At 57.6% G+C, this 16,605-nt stretch overlaps 1 protein-coding gene and 1 long non-coding RNA gene across 3 annotated transcripts; one reads left to right on the top strand and one right to left on the bottom strand.

Moving 5' to 3' along the window:
• The first annotated feature begins 910 nt into the window (after positions 1-910).
• On the top strand, positions 911-10,592 carry LOC147828760 (uncharacterized). The gene is made up of 3 exons (XR_015450266.1): positions 911-1,334; positions 7,533-7,729; positions 10,325-10,592. It is a non-coding gene; the product is annotated as an uncharacterized LOC147828760 (long non-coding RNA).
• Ush1g (USH1 protein network component sans) lies at positions 8,832-15,991 on the bottom strand. 2 transcript variants are annotated; one of them, XM_004860616.4, is made up of 3 exons: positions 14,961-15,987; positions 11,778-12,965; positions 8,832-10,343 (listed from the first exon to the last, which is right to left on the bottom strand). In XM_004860616.4, the coding sequence occupies exons 1-3, from the start codon at positions 15,122-15,124 to the stop codon at positions 10,340-10,342; spliced, it is 1,356 nt and encodes a 451-aa protein (XP_004860673.1). In that variant the 5' UTR covers positions 15,125-15,987; the 3' UTR covers positions 8,832-10,339. The 2 variants fall into 2 exon arrangements, with proteins under 2 accessions (XP_004860673.1, XP_004860674.1); XM_004860617.4 differs by lacking the exon at positions 8,832-10,343 and having other exon boundaries at positions 11,774-12,965; positions 14,961-15,991.
• Positions 15,992-16,605: the final 614 nt, after the last annotated feature.

Below are 16,605 nucleotides of genomic sequence, written 5' to 3'. Positions count from 1 at the left end.
TGCATTTGTCACTTCTCTCTACTCTGCAGTGGCCAGAAGCCAGGCAGACAGTCCCAGCCAACCCACAGGCAGACTTGGAATTGCAGCCTCCCTGCATACCCAGGAAAGAGGATTCGGCACTCTGCCCACAGTCAACACAGTGTGAACTTCCTGAGGGCGAGGAGCCCACACACAACTTCCTTGTATCTCACTGAGCCTCTTCCATAACTTCCAGCCTGCTCGCCCCTCAGTCCAGCACCCTGCCTTGTACCCGAGTGCAGTACCAGAGTGCAGTGTGGACCAGCTGGTGAGTGGGCAGGACGGGCTGCTCAGAGGAGAAGGGCTGGGGCCTGGCCGAGAGCAAGTCCTGCCTGCGTTAGCACATCCCACTTCCCTGGAGCCACACGTGGTACCTGGCTCATGGCAGTGTTCAGCAGGCATTTGTGGAATTGATGAATAGACGGATGGAAAGATTGGGAAACAGGCTCAAAAGAATGACGATCAGCCGGATATTTAGCTCAATGGTGCTGCCACCTGTCTGGCAAGCGAGTTCCATCCCCAGCACCAAAAAAAAAAAAAAAGAATGATGATCAAAGTTCAAAAAAAAAAAAAAAATGGTGGGGAAGACACGGTCCAAACCCAAGACAAGGAAGTCTTCCCAAACTTTACCTGGACCAGGAGGCAATGGCCTCCTGCCAGCCACCAGACTGCGTCCTTGGGATCCACCCAGGCAATGACAGTGGGCAGGGTGGGGTCGCCCGAGCTGGGGTTCACCCTGGCCCAGCCCTCTGGAGTTCCCCATCCTGGGGCAGTGATGATTCCTCCCTCCTGTGATTGGGATCTTTATGAGCTGGCTTCATTGGGGTTAATTACTATTGTGGCTGGGGTGAAATAGGGAGGAGCCTGCCCTGGCCTGGGGCAGGCACGGGGATGCTGTGTTGATGGGTATGGAGCCCTGGAGGGCTGGTGCCAGATGGGGGACACACAGGGCGGGTTAGAAAGGTGCCTCCTGCCAGCCAGTTCAGCCTTTCTATGCCCCACACCTGGGTGGGTCTTTGACTCTTCCGTATCCCTCACCCTTTTGTGCCACCCCCCTAAATCATCAAAGCCCCAGGGGGACCCACTCCCGGAGGCCACTGGCATTATTCACAGGGGTGGGGCTGGGTGAGCTGGGAGAGAAGTGGCCTGGCTCAAGGCTCAAATCCTGGCCAGCTGAAGCTGCACTGGGGCTCTGAGCTCCCCAGGCTCCGGCAAGGACAGGGCCACCTCCATGGTGTCTCTGCATCGACCTCACCTCCAAGGACCCTCCATCCAGCCTTCCCAGGCCTGCCTCTGTTCTGCAGGGATGAAGCCAGGTAAGTGACAGTCTAGGGAGGCAGGAAGTGAGGGGGTGGGGATGGGGACCAGGCAGGATCTTCCAGGAACCCTGCTGACCCTTCAAGGGCTGTCAGCCTCTCCAAGTTACCCAGCAACTTAGATCCTTGAAAACCCAGGGCTGGAACCGTGGGCCTCGCAGACTCCCTATGGGTGAGCTGTTCCGGGGGAGGCCTGGTCCCTCCCCTGCATCAGGGTAGCACCACTGTCCCATGTGGGGTACAGACAAGACTGGTGGGGCCGGTACCAGGGCTGGAGGAGGAGTGAGGGCTGCAATTCTTGCACAGGGTGGAGAAAAACCAAGAGCAACGTCAAGAGCCAGGCGCTGGGCTCAGACACACCGAGGTCTGGTCCCTGCTGGGCAATCTTGACCCCTCTGAGGCTCAGTTTTCTAAGAGGGTGAGTAGGAGTGGGCACCGATGATGCTGCCCACCTCCCTGGGTTCCTGGAGAGGGCAGTAACTGTACTGTGTTCTTGTGCTGTGATTATGCATTATTATGTTGAATTGTCGACACGATTTACACCTAACATATATTGAAAACACCTTCACACTCTCTATTCTTCTCTCTTTGTGGCCTGTTTTCCCTCAGGTATGTGTTTCGTTGTTGTCTTTTCTTTTTCAGAATCCAGGGTCTTTTACAGACTCTTTTTTTATTAATAACTTTGAGACAGGGTCTTCCAAAGTTTTTAAGTGGCCTAGGCCAGCTCAGACTTAAAATGCTCCTGACTCAGCCTCCCAGCACACGCTATGGCACCCAGTGCGCACTCTCTCTCTCTGCGGGGGGGAGAGCTGGGGACTCAGGGGCGTGGCGACCTCCCCCAGCTCGGCTCTGTAGTAGAGAACAGGCTGTGCAGAAGGTGTGGCGTTTGAGGACAACCCAGCATGTCAGACTTCTCTGCCACTGGCTCAGGGATGCCCAAGCCTTGCTGATGCCCATGAGCCCACCCCAGCCCCATGTCCAGGGCTGTTCTTCCACCTGAGGAGTGTGGGGCCTGAGCTAATACTTTACATTATCCTCACAACTTGCCTGTAGTGGAGGTTTGATTCTCCCCATCTACAGCTGGGAATGGGAGGCATGGAAAGGAGAATTCACCTGGAAAGCAGCAGGGCTGTGGGTTCCAGCTGGACCCTGCAGCCTGGGGGAGGTTCCACACCACCCCCTCAGTACCCTGGGGACCCCACAAAGTAGACTTGTCTCAGGCCCTGCCTTCTGGAACATTGGTCCTTCTCCCTCAGCCTACTACCTCCCCACAGGCGTGAGAACCCCAACAAGCCAGTCACCCACAGAGAAGTTAGGGGAAACTTTACAGGACCCCCATTCAGGATGGGGACAGTGTAAAGGAGCGGAGGGTCCAGAAACTTCAACCTTGCAGTCTGAAGGAGCTGGAACCCTAAAAATAGATAATAAGCAGGAGTCAGGGCCTAAAAATAGACTTTAGACAAAGCAAAGGAGGCCTCATGGGTGTGCGCACGTGTGTGCGTGCCCGTGCATGCACACACACACACACCCCTCTCGTGGGAAGTGTGGAGGTGGTGAATCTAAGACAAATGAACAAAGCCACTTTGTAGAGACACACACTCAGCTCACAAACAGCACCTTCCAGGAATGCTCTGGACCCGCCATGCCCACTGACAATGTCCTCACCCACATCACACACACACACACACACACACACACACACACAAACACACACACACAGTAGCAGCCCCATTTGGGGAGATCCAGGGGAGAAGGCTCAGGGAGTGGGGTAGAAGAGGCTGGGTTAGCAGGAAAAGAGTCAGTGTTTGGGGCTCGAATCCCACTGCCCTAGGATCTCTGTGCTTGGGCTGGGGAAATGATTCAGCTGCCCATGTCGGGTGTCCTTATCCAAGAAGCGGGGCAACGGGACCATTTTCATGGCTTTGGGGAACCTGGTATGTAGAAAGTGCTAGTTTCCTGCTTAAAGGGGCAGCTAGCAGCATGCAGCATCGAGAAAGGGAGAGACCGATACCTTGGCCTGGGCACCCCCTACCAGGCCATCCCCCCTTCCTGCCCCTAGTTGCCACACCTACAGAATGGAGCTTATAGATAATGCTTGCTTGTCCTTGCCTACCTTCAACTTGAAGACCCAGTACTGGGAGGCACAGATTCATTCTGCCAGACAGAGGAGCCTCTGGGGGGTGATGGGAGGGGTGCTGCTGTTACCCCTACTCTGTCTCCTTTCTGAGAACCCCCCTTCTCTGACCACCAGGGGACCTCTGGGTATTGCTGGGCTGCAGTGGAGCAAGCTTCCCAATGTGTGCATCTCCAGAGGGGAGAGAGGATCCATCCAACCCTCGAACACTTGGCCAGGCAAACCCAGGGAATGAATAAGCCAGAGTGAAGCCAGACATGATGGGAGGCCGAGCAGAAGGTTCACAAGTTTTGAGCTCAGCCCTGGGAATTTAGCAACTTAGCAAGACCCTGTCTCACTGTGTAGTGCAGGCTGGCCTTGAACTCACTTTGTAGCCCAGCCTGGCTTCAGACTTGTGGCAATCCTCCTGCCTCAGCCTCCTGAGTGCTGGGATTATAGGCATGCAACACCAAGCCCAGCTCAAAAAAAATTTTTTTAAAGGGATGGGGATGTAGAACAATCCAAAGTCCCTCAATTCAATCCCGAGTGCTGGGGGATAAAAAGAAAGGCAGAGGGAGTAGAGTAGAACAAGGCCCTCAGAGTCCGGCTCTGTGGGGCTTTCTTGGCTCAGCAGTAGCATGGCCCAAGCCCTTTCTCTAGAGTGGGCAAGGACGGCTCTGAATGGACTTCTCAGACATTTCTTCCCCTCAGGCTCCGAACCCCGTGAGGCCTTGTCATTCAGCAATAAAATCCAGGTAAGGGCTCGCACAGAGGACTCGGACCGGCCAGTACAGTTCTAGAATCAAACTGACCCTGTTTGTGTTCTCACCTGCGTGTGACCTGAGCAATGGCCTAGTGTCTATCCTCAGCCTCCGTGTTCTCCTCCATCAAGCGTGTATACCATGCTGGACATGGTGGTGCACGCCCGTAATCCCAGCACTCAGGAGGCTGAGGCAGGAAAATCGTGAGTTCAAGGCCAGCCTGGGCAACATAGTGAGACTCAGTCAAAAGAAAGAGAGAAAGGGAGAAGTAAAGGAAGAAAGAGAATGAAAAGAAACAATACATAAATAATGATGATACCTTGTCATTATTAAATGAAGTTGTCGTGAGAACCACTTGAAACTACATGTCTGAAGTGCTGACACACAGCAGGTGCTCAATAAATGCTCGGATGCCATGATGAGGCTTCACTGTCGGGGAGGCAGCCTGTCCAGACTGGAGTTCTGGCTCTGCCACCTCCCAAGGATGTGGGCTTGAACATATTTTACAAACATGGCCTCTGAAAATCAGGATTGCGGAGAGGCAGATATTCCAGAGAGCGCAGCCAGACTCCATTCCCTGTAGCAAGTCTCTACCCAAACAGAGCTCTAGCAGTTTGCAGTTGCAAGCTGCACGTTAGGCACTTTTCTTCCATTCACTTCAGTGAATAAAAACCAGAAATAACAATATTGCTGAAGCATCTGGGCCACAGTAAGTGTAGCTCTCCCTAGCAACCAGAGTCCAGACCCGGTGTGGACACCTGGGCTGCACACCTACTCTGTGCCAGGCAATCTCACCATAGCCCCGAAGGAGAGCAAGTTGATGTCCATCTTGCAGAAGTTACATTATGTGACTTAGCTGATCTGGGACCTGAACCCAGGCCTCCTACCATTTCCCATGGAGCTCAGATGTCCCTTCAGGGCTTTTCACACTGGGTTCCCAGGGATGCCCCAGAGGCTGCCAAGGAGGTGCAGGGCTGAAGTAAGGGAAGGAGAAGGGCCTTCAAAGAGGGGCTGGGTCACAGGTTTCAGCTGACAGATGGGGCGAGAATGGGGAGAGGAATAAGGAGCTCAAGCAAGTAGGAGACAGATTCAGAGAAGGATGCCAAGAGAGACTCAGGCCTCGAGAGAAGAGGTGATATTTAGAGGAGCAGGAGAGAAGAGCAAAAGACCAGCGGCCTGGCATCATGGGGAGAAATGGGACAAAGAGAAAAACAAAAACAAAGGGAGGCAGGTGGGCTCCCTGGTTGGACAAAATGCTTCTGCCAGTCTCCCCCGCCCCCATCTTGCTGGCTGGAGACACGGAACTTTAGTCCCCTCAAACAGCCCCCAGCACTCTGATCCTGGTTATCTCTCAGTCCGGTCCCCCAAGGCAAGGGGGTGTTGTGGTCAGGGTGCTCCCGCCCCACCTCAGGCTGAGCCTGACTCCTACCCAGGACTCAGGCACACCAAGGTCAAGAGGACTCAAGATCAAAGTCATTTCACAACAAAGGCGCAAGTGCATGGGGGGCCCAGGCAGCACTGTGGTCAGGCACGTGAATTTCAGCATGGGGGGATCTCCCTTTGATGCCTGGCAGCTCTGTCACCTTCCAGGGCAGGTTCTATCACTGTCTTGAGTCTGTTTTCCCACCTGTAAAGTGGGGATAATAATGGTAATGTAGCATTTGCTCTATAGGCCAGGGTTGTGGTTTTATTGTGAAAGTTAAATGGCTACACAGTGCCTAACATAGCACCTGCCTCTTTATAAGCTCTCAACCCTCTGACCTTAAAAACTTGAAAGCCCAGCCCTGGGGACAGAGGCAGCCTAAGTGACCCAGGTCAGGGAACGTAAATCTTCCTTAACAAAACACTACACGGCCAGGGATTTAGCTCAGTGGTTCTGCCGCTTGCCTCAAAAGCGCAAGGACCCGAGTTCAATCCCTGGTACTAAAACACTACGCAACCTCTCTGTAATACTCTATCAACAGAGTGGGGCTAACATTCAGCCTCACCTGCCCCATTCCACAGGGGCAGGGAAAAGCTTTTGATAAATTATAAAATTCAGGTAGTGGCATAAGAGGGTGACGTCCCTTCCGGAAAACATCCCTGGCTCCTTTGGGCACCCCAGGAATAGCCCTGGCCTTCCCAAGCCTCCCATTGTATGGGGGTCCAGCCCTGGCTAGCTACCTATTCCCTAGCAACTGGCTGTTGTTGACAATGCCCCCTAGTGGTCTGGCCAAGATGTCTCTTGTGCTGCCCCCAGCAAGCAAGGGTGGGCGGTGTTGGGGGGAAGGGGAGTTCATTCTCAGATTAGCCTCTGAAGCCAAGGCTGCTCCCGGGGACTATGTAGGACCCACCTACTGGGTGGTTTTGCCAACCAGAAGTGCAAGGACTTCCCTGGGGCCATTCTCAGACCAACAATAACCATGATCATTATTAACTGATGTGCACTAAATATCAGGTGTGTGCTAAGTGGTGTATAAGCATTATCATTCCACCCTGCTAATAACCTATGGGGTTCACACTATTATTAAAAACGCTGATTTGATATATGAGAAAACCGAGTCAGAGAGGTGAGTAACTTACCTAAGGCCACACAGTGGGGGGGACTGACCAGTTTCCCTGTCCAGATCTGCCCTGGGTCCTGCTACTCCCCCACCTGGACTTATTCCAGAGAAGGTGATAGGAGCACTCACTGTTGGAACAGGGGTGCTGTGCTGCTGGGGCTGGCCATAGCATGGAACAGGAGTCTGTGGGAACCACATACGGCATCTGGGGACCTAGCTCCATTTGCCCATATGACTTTGGCCAGCCCCTCCTTTCTGGGTCTCAGTTAGCTCATCTGTAAAATGAGAGGGTTGGGTCACATCCCATGGAAGCTTTTCCTGCCTCTGATTCATTCCACACCCCCATCTCCATCAAACTGGTAGTCTCGTTTGTGGTGCATTAACTTCACAGCAGTCTAACCAAAGCTTCTTAACTTGACATCCCAGGACCTCCTGGGACTCTTTGGCTCCATGAGCTCCTGGGAGTTGTGAGCAAATTGCATAGAAGTGTGTGCGTGTGTACTCTGTGTGTCCAAGTGTGCATATTATTCCCTGATTCAAATCCTGAAAGGCTAAGAACCATTGATTTTTCTAAACTTTTAGCATTTCCTTAAATTTAATGTAAATTTTTAGGGAAATGAGTCAAGAAAGTTGAGTTGGAGGCTGGGGATGAAGCTCAGTGGTGCAGTGCCTGCCTGACAAGAGCAAAGTCCTGAGTTCTATCCCTGGTACCAAAAAAAGAATGAAAGTTGAGTCCTAACTCAAGCAAGTTGACAGTAAAATTCTCTGCTTGTGTCTGAAGTCCCGCAGGCTTCCTGAAGGCTCAGCACCTACTGCCAGCCCCCAGGCTTCCACATGGAGACCCCTGACACCATTGCCTGCAGTTAATCTCTGCCTGGATGCTGAAGCTGCATCTGCCCTGTCTTGTTCTTTCGAGTTCTCCTCACCCCCTGTGCTCCCCTGGACAGTCCTGGCAAGGACAAGCAGGTCTTTCCGAAGGTAGGTGCAGTGACCAGGAGGGCCAGCAGGGGTCGCAGGGCCTGTGGGGCATGGGTGGGTAAAATTGCAATTTGTTGGTTCCCTTGGTGGCCTGGGTATGAGGAATGGGTGGCAGCAGTCTGGAGGCCTGTTTGAGGTCTGGCAGGATGGTGCTGTCTTCCCCTCTGAGAGCCTTAGTGGAGGGAGGTGGCAAAGAACCCCTGGATGGTTGCTAGGCAACCTTCCAGTACTGACATTCTGTGGCCCTTTCTGATTGATGCTTCAGGGAGGGGACTGTCTTGTGCTTTCTTTGGCAGAAGGCTGTTTAGGGAATAGATGCCTCCAGACTTGACTGAAAGGGGCATAGGTCACTGTCCACGCACTTAGGGGAGAAACAGACCCCTGGGAGAAAGGAAGGTTCTTAGGCATCCTGCCTGGCATAGTGGCACATGACTGTAATTTCAGCACTCTGGGAAGCTGAGGCAGGAGGATACAAGTTCCATCCCAGACTGGGCAGCTTAGCAAGACCCTATCTCAAAACAAAACCAAAACCAAACAAAACAAAACAAAGAGGACTGGGGATGCAGATCAGTGCGATGGCCCTGAATTCAATCCTCAGTGCCACAAAATTAAATTAAATTAAATTTTAAAGAATCAGGCACCCCAAGAGACACCTTGGGTGGGGAGCGAAAGGCTTCCCAGGGGTGACAGGGCCCAGAGCCTGGGTGACAGGCAGCAGCCCTCTGGGTTAGGGCTTCTGCCGGTCTCTAGAAGAGCCCGGGCAGCCCTGGTGAAAAGAGAGACAGCATCATCCTGCCCTCGGCTGCAGCAGGTCCCCGAGTCACACCTGAAGCCTGGACCACCCTCCTTGCTCAGCAGTTGGGGACCCTCCTGGCCCTGTTCTTAATCGTCTCTCTCCAGCAGTTCCTTGTTCTAAGCCCAGCTGGCACAGCAGGCAAAGGCCCAGGGATGCTGGAGGGGGAGGGGGTTCGTGCAGATGCTCGGAGGATGGGAGCTGGAGGACCCCTGCAAGGAACAGGACTGGTCTTCACAGGCCCACAGACCCTCTGCCCTCCCACCCTCTCACTCTGCACCCCACCCTCCTCTCACCCACAAATGACTGAAGAACAGGACACAGGCATGACAATGACATAGAACTTTCTCTGCAAAACGTGTAATGCGCCTGGAGGTGGGGTTGGTGTATGGTGGCGGGATTCAGACCTGGCCCCTCCACGCACTGAGAAGTGGGGGTGGGGGAGAGCAGCAGCATCCGGGGCTCTCAGAGAAAGGTAAGTCGGCACTTGGGGTGGCCCAGAGGCCCAGAGGCAGGGAGAAGGGCTAGGGTGTTGGGCAGTGAGCCCTCAGTGTCCTGCAGCGGGAGAGGGACCCCCTCCTTCACAATGCCAGCTCTGGTCGTAGGCACAGATGGGCCCCTCACTTGGACAGGCCAATGAGACCTTCGGGGGCTCTTTCCCAGCCCCAGCCAAGGGGGCCCAGGGAGGAGCTGGGGGCAGTGGCCATCTCCCAGCACAGCTAACACCTGTGTGGGGTGTGCTTGTGCTCACACAGGGTCCACAGGGACTCCCACCTCTGTGACCTTGGTCTATTGGACCCGCTGAGCTGGCCCTTGTCAAATCTCATCACCACACAGAGCTGGGATACAGTGAGCTCTTCCCTGCTTCCCACCATCCATAAACATCACACAGCGGCCCAGCCCTTCCAGGCCTCAAGGGAAACCCCTCCAAACATACACTTGTGCTCATGTGCACAGGCACACCCACGCACGCGCACACACACACAACCCTAGGGCCTGGGCACAGTCCACAGTGCAGATTGCCCACATCCTCAGCCTCCCTCCTTAGGATCTGCCCACACCCAGCCCCCGGCTGTGCTCAGCCCCTGCCTGTCGGGGCCTGGAGATTCTAAGGCAGTTGGCAGATGCCATTCTCCAGAGAGCTGTGCCCACCAGGCCTGGGGACCATAATACTGTGGCCTGTGGCCCTAGCACCATGTGTTCAGCGCCCTGGCCCTCTGGGCCTCTGAGCCAGCCTGGTCCTCCAGCTCCCACCGTGGCTGGTGGTCTTCTCTTGTGTGGGGACAGGGTGGGGGTGAAAGGGAGGGCATTTGGCTGAAGAGTCTGGTGGGAACCTCCTCTCTGGGGCTTACAGAAGGGGAGGCAGCCCAAACTCTTCCCTTCACGTAAAAAGGAGGAGGCAAGCAAGTCTCTAGCCTGAGAGGATGGGCCCCTCCAAGGAGGACTGGGGAGGGAGCAGGAAGACCGTGCACCTGAGACAGGCCGTGTTCCCCCAGCTCTGATGTCATCCAGTCCCTGGTGTGAAGCAGCCCCAACCAGGGGCTGGAGTTGTACAGATCCACACGTGCTTCAGCGGCACTCATGTAGGGTGGCCCAGGGTCGCAGGAACCCTCGGAACTGGTGTTCTGGGATCCTCCTCTGGACACCTCCAGGCCACACGCTCTGCTCTGTATGTGGGCAGGCTGAGGGAGATGACCCACTTGGTCCTTGCTCCTGGGGAAGAGGGCAGCAGGGCTGGCAACTGTGGGGACCCTGCAGGCCCGTCACGGGTTGTGGCAACTTGCGATTCATTTTGGTCTCAGGAGAGGAACCCCGGGTTATCTGTGGAGGAAGAGACAGACAGAAGCAGGCCTTAGAAGACAGCCTTCAAAGGCATCGTTTTCAACAGAGGACCAGCCACTTTGATGACCCAGCCTCCCTGACGGCCAGGCTGATGGTCAGGGATGGGGGACACTGACTCCCTGTTTCTCAAGCTGTAAAGCACACTGCTTCCCCAAACTCAGCACTGCCTGCTCCGGCCACGCAGAGTAAAGGCCACGGATTCCAAGAGTGGGGGCAGCACTGGTTGGGCTTGTGGGGTGTGGTGGGGAAGGGGAGGGGCAGGGACCAACCCACAGGAAGACCAGTATGGTGGCAGCCCTGGGGAGCTGCGGTGGCTTCGTCCTCTCCCCAGTAGCAGGGACTGCACCCAGGCTCTTCACCCTGAGGTACATCTCCAGTTAGTTTTAGTTTTATTTGGAGACAGGCCCTGCCTCACTAAGTCACTAAACTGCTCAGGCTGGGCTTGAACCTGGGATGGTCCCTCCGCCTCCCAGTACTCTGAGAGTACAGAGGTGCCTGTGCCCAGCTTGTCTTGGCTCTTTGAACCCGACAGCTCTGCCCCCAATGCTGCTGCGGGCTCCACTGTCAACATCTGCTCCTGGTCCTGGCTGCAGGGCTGGGGACAGCAGGTAAAACATCTGCCTTCTGCAACTAGGCAGTTGAGACCTACTGGTTGGCACACCCTCCATCTCACAGGAGTCACCTTGTCCCCAGACGCAGGGAATGGCCTGTGTCTTCCAGAGCCACCCAGACCAGGGACCAAGCCCTACTCCACACCGAGCAGAGGCAAGGTCTGAGGCGAGTTATCTAATCCCTCAAGCCTCCATTTGCTCATGCCTCGTACAATGGTGACCTGGTCACTGCACAGGGGAGCGGCGCTTGCTTCAGGACACAACCCAGGACCTGGAAGGTGAAAGGGCTCAAAAACATCCTCTGATTAGACTACCATATTTCACGGACACTAAAGACAATCATTTTCCCACATTTTGATATCTCTAGAATGGAGGCACATTTTACAGCAGCTGTGATTTTAAAATCCTCCTGTCAGCCAGGTGTGATGGTGCATGCCTGTTAATCTCAGCACTCTGAGAGGCTGCAGAGAGGATCAAAAGTTCGAGTTCAGCCTGGGTAACTTAGCAAGACCCGGTCTCAAAACATGAAAAAAGGAGTTGAAGATGTAGCTCAGTGGAAAGGCCCTGGGCTCAATCCCAGGACTGCAAAAATAAATAAATAAATAAATAGCCTCCCGTCGTCATTAAGTTGGCAGCTTCTTGTAAGCTGATGATAAGTACAACAGTGAGGCCTCTCGTAATTAATGGCAGCTCAGATTTTATGAAATACGGTACCATGCCGCTCCCACTCCTGAAAAGGCGGACTCCTCCCTTTCCCAGGGACCTTCCAACCTCCACCCCTCACAAACAAACGGCCACTCACAGCTCCGTGTCCTCCAGGGCAGGCGGGCGCTCCAGAGCCTGCCTCCGCCTCCGCACGGCCCCCATGATCTTCTTGCGGGGCCCCAGGGGGACGCTGATGCTGCGCAGGTCGAGGTCTGAGCACAGCATCAGCGCCTCCAGGTCGATCTTCTCCTGCCTCAGGAGGGAAGCAAAGTCCTCCATGTGCAGCGAGGCCAGGAAGGTCTCCAGCGGGCTCGTATCGGGCTCCAGGTCCTCGTCCAGGCCCAAGTCCAGCTCGTCCCAGGGCAGCTCCTCCCCGCAGCTGCGGTCCTGTAGGCTGTTGGCACTGCCCAGGCTGTCGCCGTCCAGGCTGGGGGAGCTCTGCAGCCGACCCCGTGGCGTGCCCGTCCCGTCCAGGCCGCTGCTTAAGTAGTTCCTGCGGAACACCATGGTGCCCAAGCCGGGGCGGGTAAACAGGGAGTCGTGGCCTGAGTCGGTGCTGACCTCCGAGTGGGCAGGCTCGGCCGCCAGCGTGGCACGGGAGACGCTGTCCTCGTCCGAGAGGAACATGTCCCGGAGCGGGGCGCGGCCCCACTCCTTGGGGTTGGCGTAGGTGCCCGGGCGCACGAACATCACGTCGCTGCCCAGCTGCAGGCCCGAGAGCGAGCGCACGCTCTTGCGCCCGTCCTCCGAGACCTTGAAGGTGCCCTCGCCGCCCTGCTTGCGACGCTCCAGCTTCCTCTGGATCTTGGTCTTGCCCCTGGCGGTGCCGTGCAGCGTGGCCTGAGAGTAGGGCAGTTGGCTGCCCAGCGCCAGGTGCTGCAGCCGGCGGCTCAGGGTGCTGGACGTGAGGCTAGAGAAGCTGAGCGCGTCCGAGCGCTCCGCCAGCTCCCGCCGGTAGCGCCGCTCCATGCGCTCGTGGTGCTTGCGCTGCATCTTGGCGCACTCCCGGATGCGCCGCTCCGCCTCGCGGAAGGCCTTGTCCTTCAGCTTGCCCACCAGCTTGGGGTTGAGGCTGCTCTGCTTGGCCGCGATGGAGTCCAGGTAGCGCACGCACTCCATGTGGCCCTTCATGGCGGCCATGTCCAGTGGCGTGTGGTAGTCGTTGTCCAGGCACCAGATGTTGGCCCCGAAGGACACCAGGAAGGACAGGCAGTGCAAGTGGCCATTGGCAGCTGCCAGATGCAAGGGCGTGTTGCCCCAGATGTCACACTTGTCCGGGTCACCCCTGCGGGGAGGAATAATGAGCCATTTTAGTGGTGGTGAGAGGAACCACCAGCCAAGGGTTCCCACCCTTGTCGAGCCTCCCCACACGCTCACGGGCCCCAGAGGAATCCTTGGGACTGAGATCTCTCCTCTGACTCCAGGGGATCTGCTGCTCCGGGATGGAGGGAGCCTGGAGAGAAACCGCCCAGCGCCCAGGGGCGGGGCGACAGAGAAGGCGGAGCCCAGGCGGGGCCTTTCCCCCAGAGAAGCCAGGGCTGGGAATCTCAGGGGATAAATATTTGATGCTCAGAGAGAACCGAGTGAATTATTCATGGACCCAGCGGGGAGCTGGCCCAGAGAGGTGGTGGGCCAGGGCCGCGTCTGGGTCTCTAGGCAGGTGCGGTGAGTGTGGCCACGTGTAACAGGGTGATCAGGAAAGAGGACCAGAGGGTGGAGTGTGCTGGGCCCGAGCCTGGGTGAATGCTCGAGGGTGCGCTGCTGGGAGGCTGCCGCTGTGGCTGCGGGGAGCAGGGCCCGGCCTGGCAACGCCAGTGTTAGAGCAGGTGTCGGGTCTTGGCCCGGGCCAGGAGGGGACGGTGGGGGCGGCCAGGACTGGAGGGAAGGAGGAGGAAGTGGGGCCTGGCTGGGCTGCCCTCCCTTGCTCAGGCTGCCCTATCTCACAGGGCCCTCTAGGCTGGCTGCCTCCCCTAACACCCTCCTAGGCCGGTGCTGCCCCGGGGCAGCTCCCACTGCTCTTCACCAAGGCCAGCAGGGCAAGGTGGGGAGGGGCCACCCTGCCTCAGGCCCACAATCATACAGCATAAATCCTTGGCTCTGCAGGACTTGGGGGTTGGCACACCAAGGGAACTCTTCCCCTGCTGTCCCCCACAGAGACTCGCATGGGTGCAGGGTCACTGTGTGCCCTCCTGGAGTGAGGAGGAGCCAGTCAGTCCTGGCCTGGTGGAACATGTCTGGGTTTCTAATCTTAGGGGCTGCTCTCTGCTGCTGGGCCCAAGGAGCCCACATGAGGGAGGGGAAGGGGCTTCCCCCACCTACCACCTGCTCGAAGCCACACACCAGTGCCCAGCAGCAGGGCCAGAGACTGCCACATCAACTCTCCTGGGCATCCCTTCGGTCCCTTCTCCTGTCCAGGCCACCTTGGTATTTGCCCATCCAGGTGTTCAGCCCAGCCTAACTTCTCTTATCACACTGTTGCCAGGTGGCAAAATTGTTCCCAGTAGTGAGGTTTATCCCACCTCCACCCTAGAACCCAATTCAGTGGCTCTGCCCCTGCATTAAACCCTTTCCCTGGTCCTGACACCTGGACTCTGTGCCCACTCTCCTGGGAGGACAACTCTGGAGGGAGGATGGGGGACAGGAGCCCCTTCAAAGGCAAGGCCACCACTGTCTTGCCATGGCTCGGCTGTGGGGAGGGACACAGAGAGAGTTAACAGGGCTATGGAACCAGTGACATTTGGTGCTGTGGACAGTGCCCATAAATCCCAGGAATGTGCAGGAGGACGGAGTAGTGTGAGGCCCAGCCTGTGGGTGCTGTGGGTGTTGGCGGGGAGCCTTTGGCCATCAGGCTGGGGAGTGGGCAGGGGAGCCTCCTCTTTCCTACCCCACCCCCACTTCTGTCAGGGCCTCTGAGGCTTCCCAGCCTTACCCCTGGTTCCCACTTTCCCCCTCATCTCCCTTCCAGATGTCCCAACCCAAAAGACCTCTCCCCCCGCCCCCCACTCTCTGCAGCACCTGTCCCAACCATCATGGACCCTCAAATCCCAGTTTGTCCCCTCCTAACCCCACATCCAGGTCATGAGTGTCACATGCCTCCGCTTATGTTCCCATCCACGTGTGTCTGCCCGACAACCGCCAAGGTGCCACCATAGAGTCTGTTCATAGGAAAGAGGGCAGCTCTGAGGAGGGGAAAAGGAGGCCATGGGATCTGGGGGGCGTCCCGGGGCCTGGCAGCCCAGGCTCTTTGCCCTCCCCTGCTGGCTGGATGAAGGGGGCTCACCCGCGGCTCACGATGAGGCGCAGCGACTCCAGGTTGCCGTGGTAGGCAGCCCAGAGCGTGGGGGTCATGCCGTCCTCGTCGGGGGCGTTCAGCTCCTTCCGGGTGGCCTCCTTGAGGAGCTCCAGGTATCCATCCCGGGCGGCCCGGTGGTACTGATCGTTCATGGCTCCCGGCTCGGACGGGGCGGGCGGGGGACACAGGCAAATGCCCCCCGCGAGGGAGGGCAGCGGGGTTAAGGCTGAGGCATGGGGTTGGAGGAGGGGACCGGGCAGGGGCCAGGGCCGCCAGCCCCCGCTGCCGCAGACGGAGGGTGCGGAGCGCCAGAGCCGCGCGGCGATGGGGACATCTGAGCCGCTCACCCGGCGGCGGGTGGCGGGGGAGGGGGGAGGGGGAATCTCCCGCCGCCCAGGGAGCCGCCCCGGGCTTCCCCTGGGTCCTAAACACCCTGGCCTCAGGGGCGCAGGGCCAGTGTTAGAGCAGGTGATCCTATGAGGGCCTGCTCTCTCTCCAAAATGCGCGCCCTAGCGCTCGGCCCGGGGAGGCCCAGGCTTGAGAAGAGCTGGGGTCCGTCCTCACTACGGTTCTGGAGCTGCGGATCCCAATTTCTGCACCTGTCAAAAGAATGGGCCAAGGGCTGGAGAGGGGTGTCTGAGGGCAGGGTGGAGGGGCAGTCCTGAACCCCAAGGCAGTGCACCTAAAGAACCATGAAGACCCACCGCTAGACGGTCCTGGGGTAGGACGCAGCGGTCCCGGCAGCAGCCCCAGCCGCGCTCCAGCAGGGGGCCCCAGAGGACCGGCGGTGGGCTGGGCGCTCGCGTGGGAACTTCACGCCCCAGACTTCGAAGCATCCAGCCGAGCAGCAGAGGGGGGCCGCGTTAGGGACCGGAGAAGGAACTCGATCATTCTCAGGGCAGGAGGGGAAAGAGAGGCTGGCTGGGGTCACGATCTCGGGGTAGCAACCGGGACCACAGGTGTGGCCGGCCTGCGCCGGGGCTGGGAGGCCGTGTGGGCACCAGCGGACACTCGGGCGGCTCTTGAGCGCCCGGTCTGGGGGCTCTGGGCGGGCGCGAGGGCTGCGCTCCGGGCCGCGGTGGGGTGGGGGTGAGGCGCCCTCTAGCAGCCGCAGTGCGGGACCGCGCCCGTCCGAGCCCAGCCTGGAAGGGGTGACAGGGCCCGAGGGAGGGGGGTTGTTCTTAACAGATAAATATAAATCTCGCCTTATCTGACTCCCGCGCGCACTTCCCCAAATTCAGCCCAGAGAAAAGATGGATCATGTGAGTGGGACTGAGAGGTTTATGGAGCCGAGCTCCCGCGGCTGTAAATCACTCAGCGTTCTCGGATATAAAGCGCCTATCCAGCCTGGTGTGGGAGAGAGGAGACGTTCGCCACCCCCTGAACCCCACCTCTGCGCGAGCTCCCAGGCCAGTCAGGTGCGTGCCCCGCGCAGGTGGACGGTGGGGTTTCGGAACTGGGTCCGACGGATGCCGCCACTTCTCTCCTTGGGCGTTGAGGCTCACAGGTGCGGGCTCTGGTTTTCCTTCCCCAGCGCTCCCTCCAGCACGGGGTTAGAACTCCCTGATCCCCAAATCTAGAGATAAGATGGGGACAGGAAAGTTGAGCTCGGTCCGTTCCGCTCCTCTCCCGC

Source organism: Heterocephalus glaber, unplaced genomic scaffold, assembly GCF_053883595.1.
Source record: "Heterocephalus glaber isolate CG9 unplaced genomic scaffold, H.glaber_assembly_v1.0 deba00000937, whole genome shotgun sequence".
In the NCBI taxonomy this organism is placed as follows: Eukaryota; Metazoa; Chordata; class Mammalia; order Rodentia; family Bathyergidae; genus Heterocephalus; species Heterocephalus glaber.
Note: the sequence above shows the minus strand (reverse complement) of the source record. Positions and strands in the feature narration are given on the sequence as shown.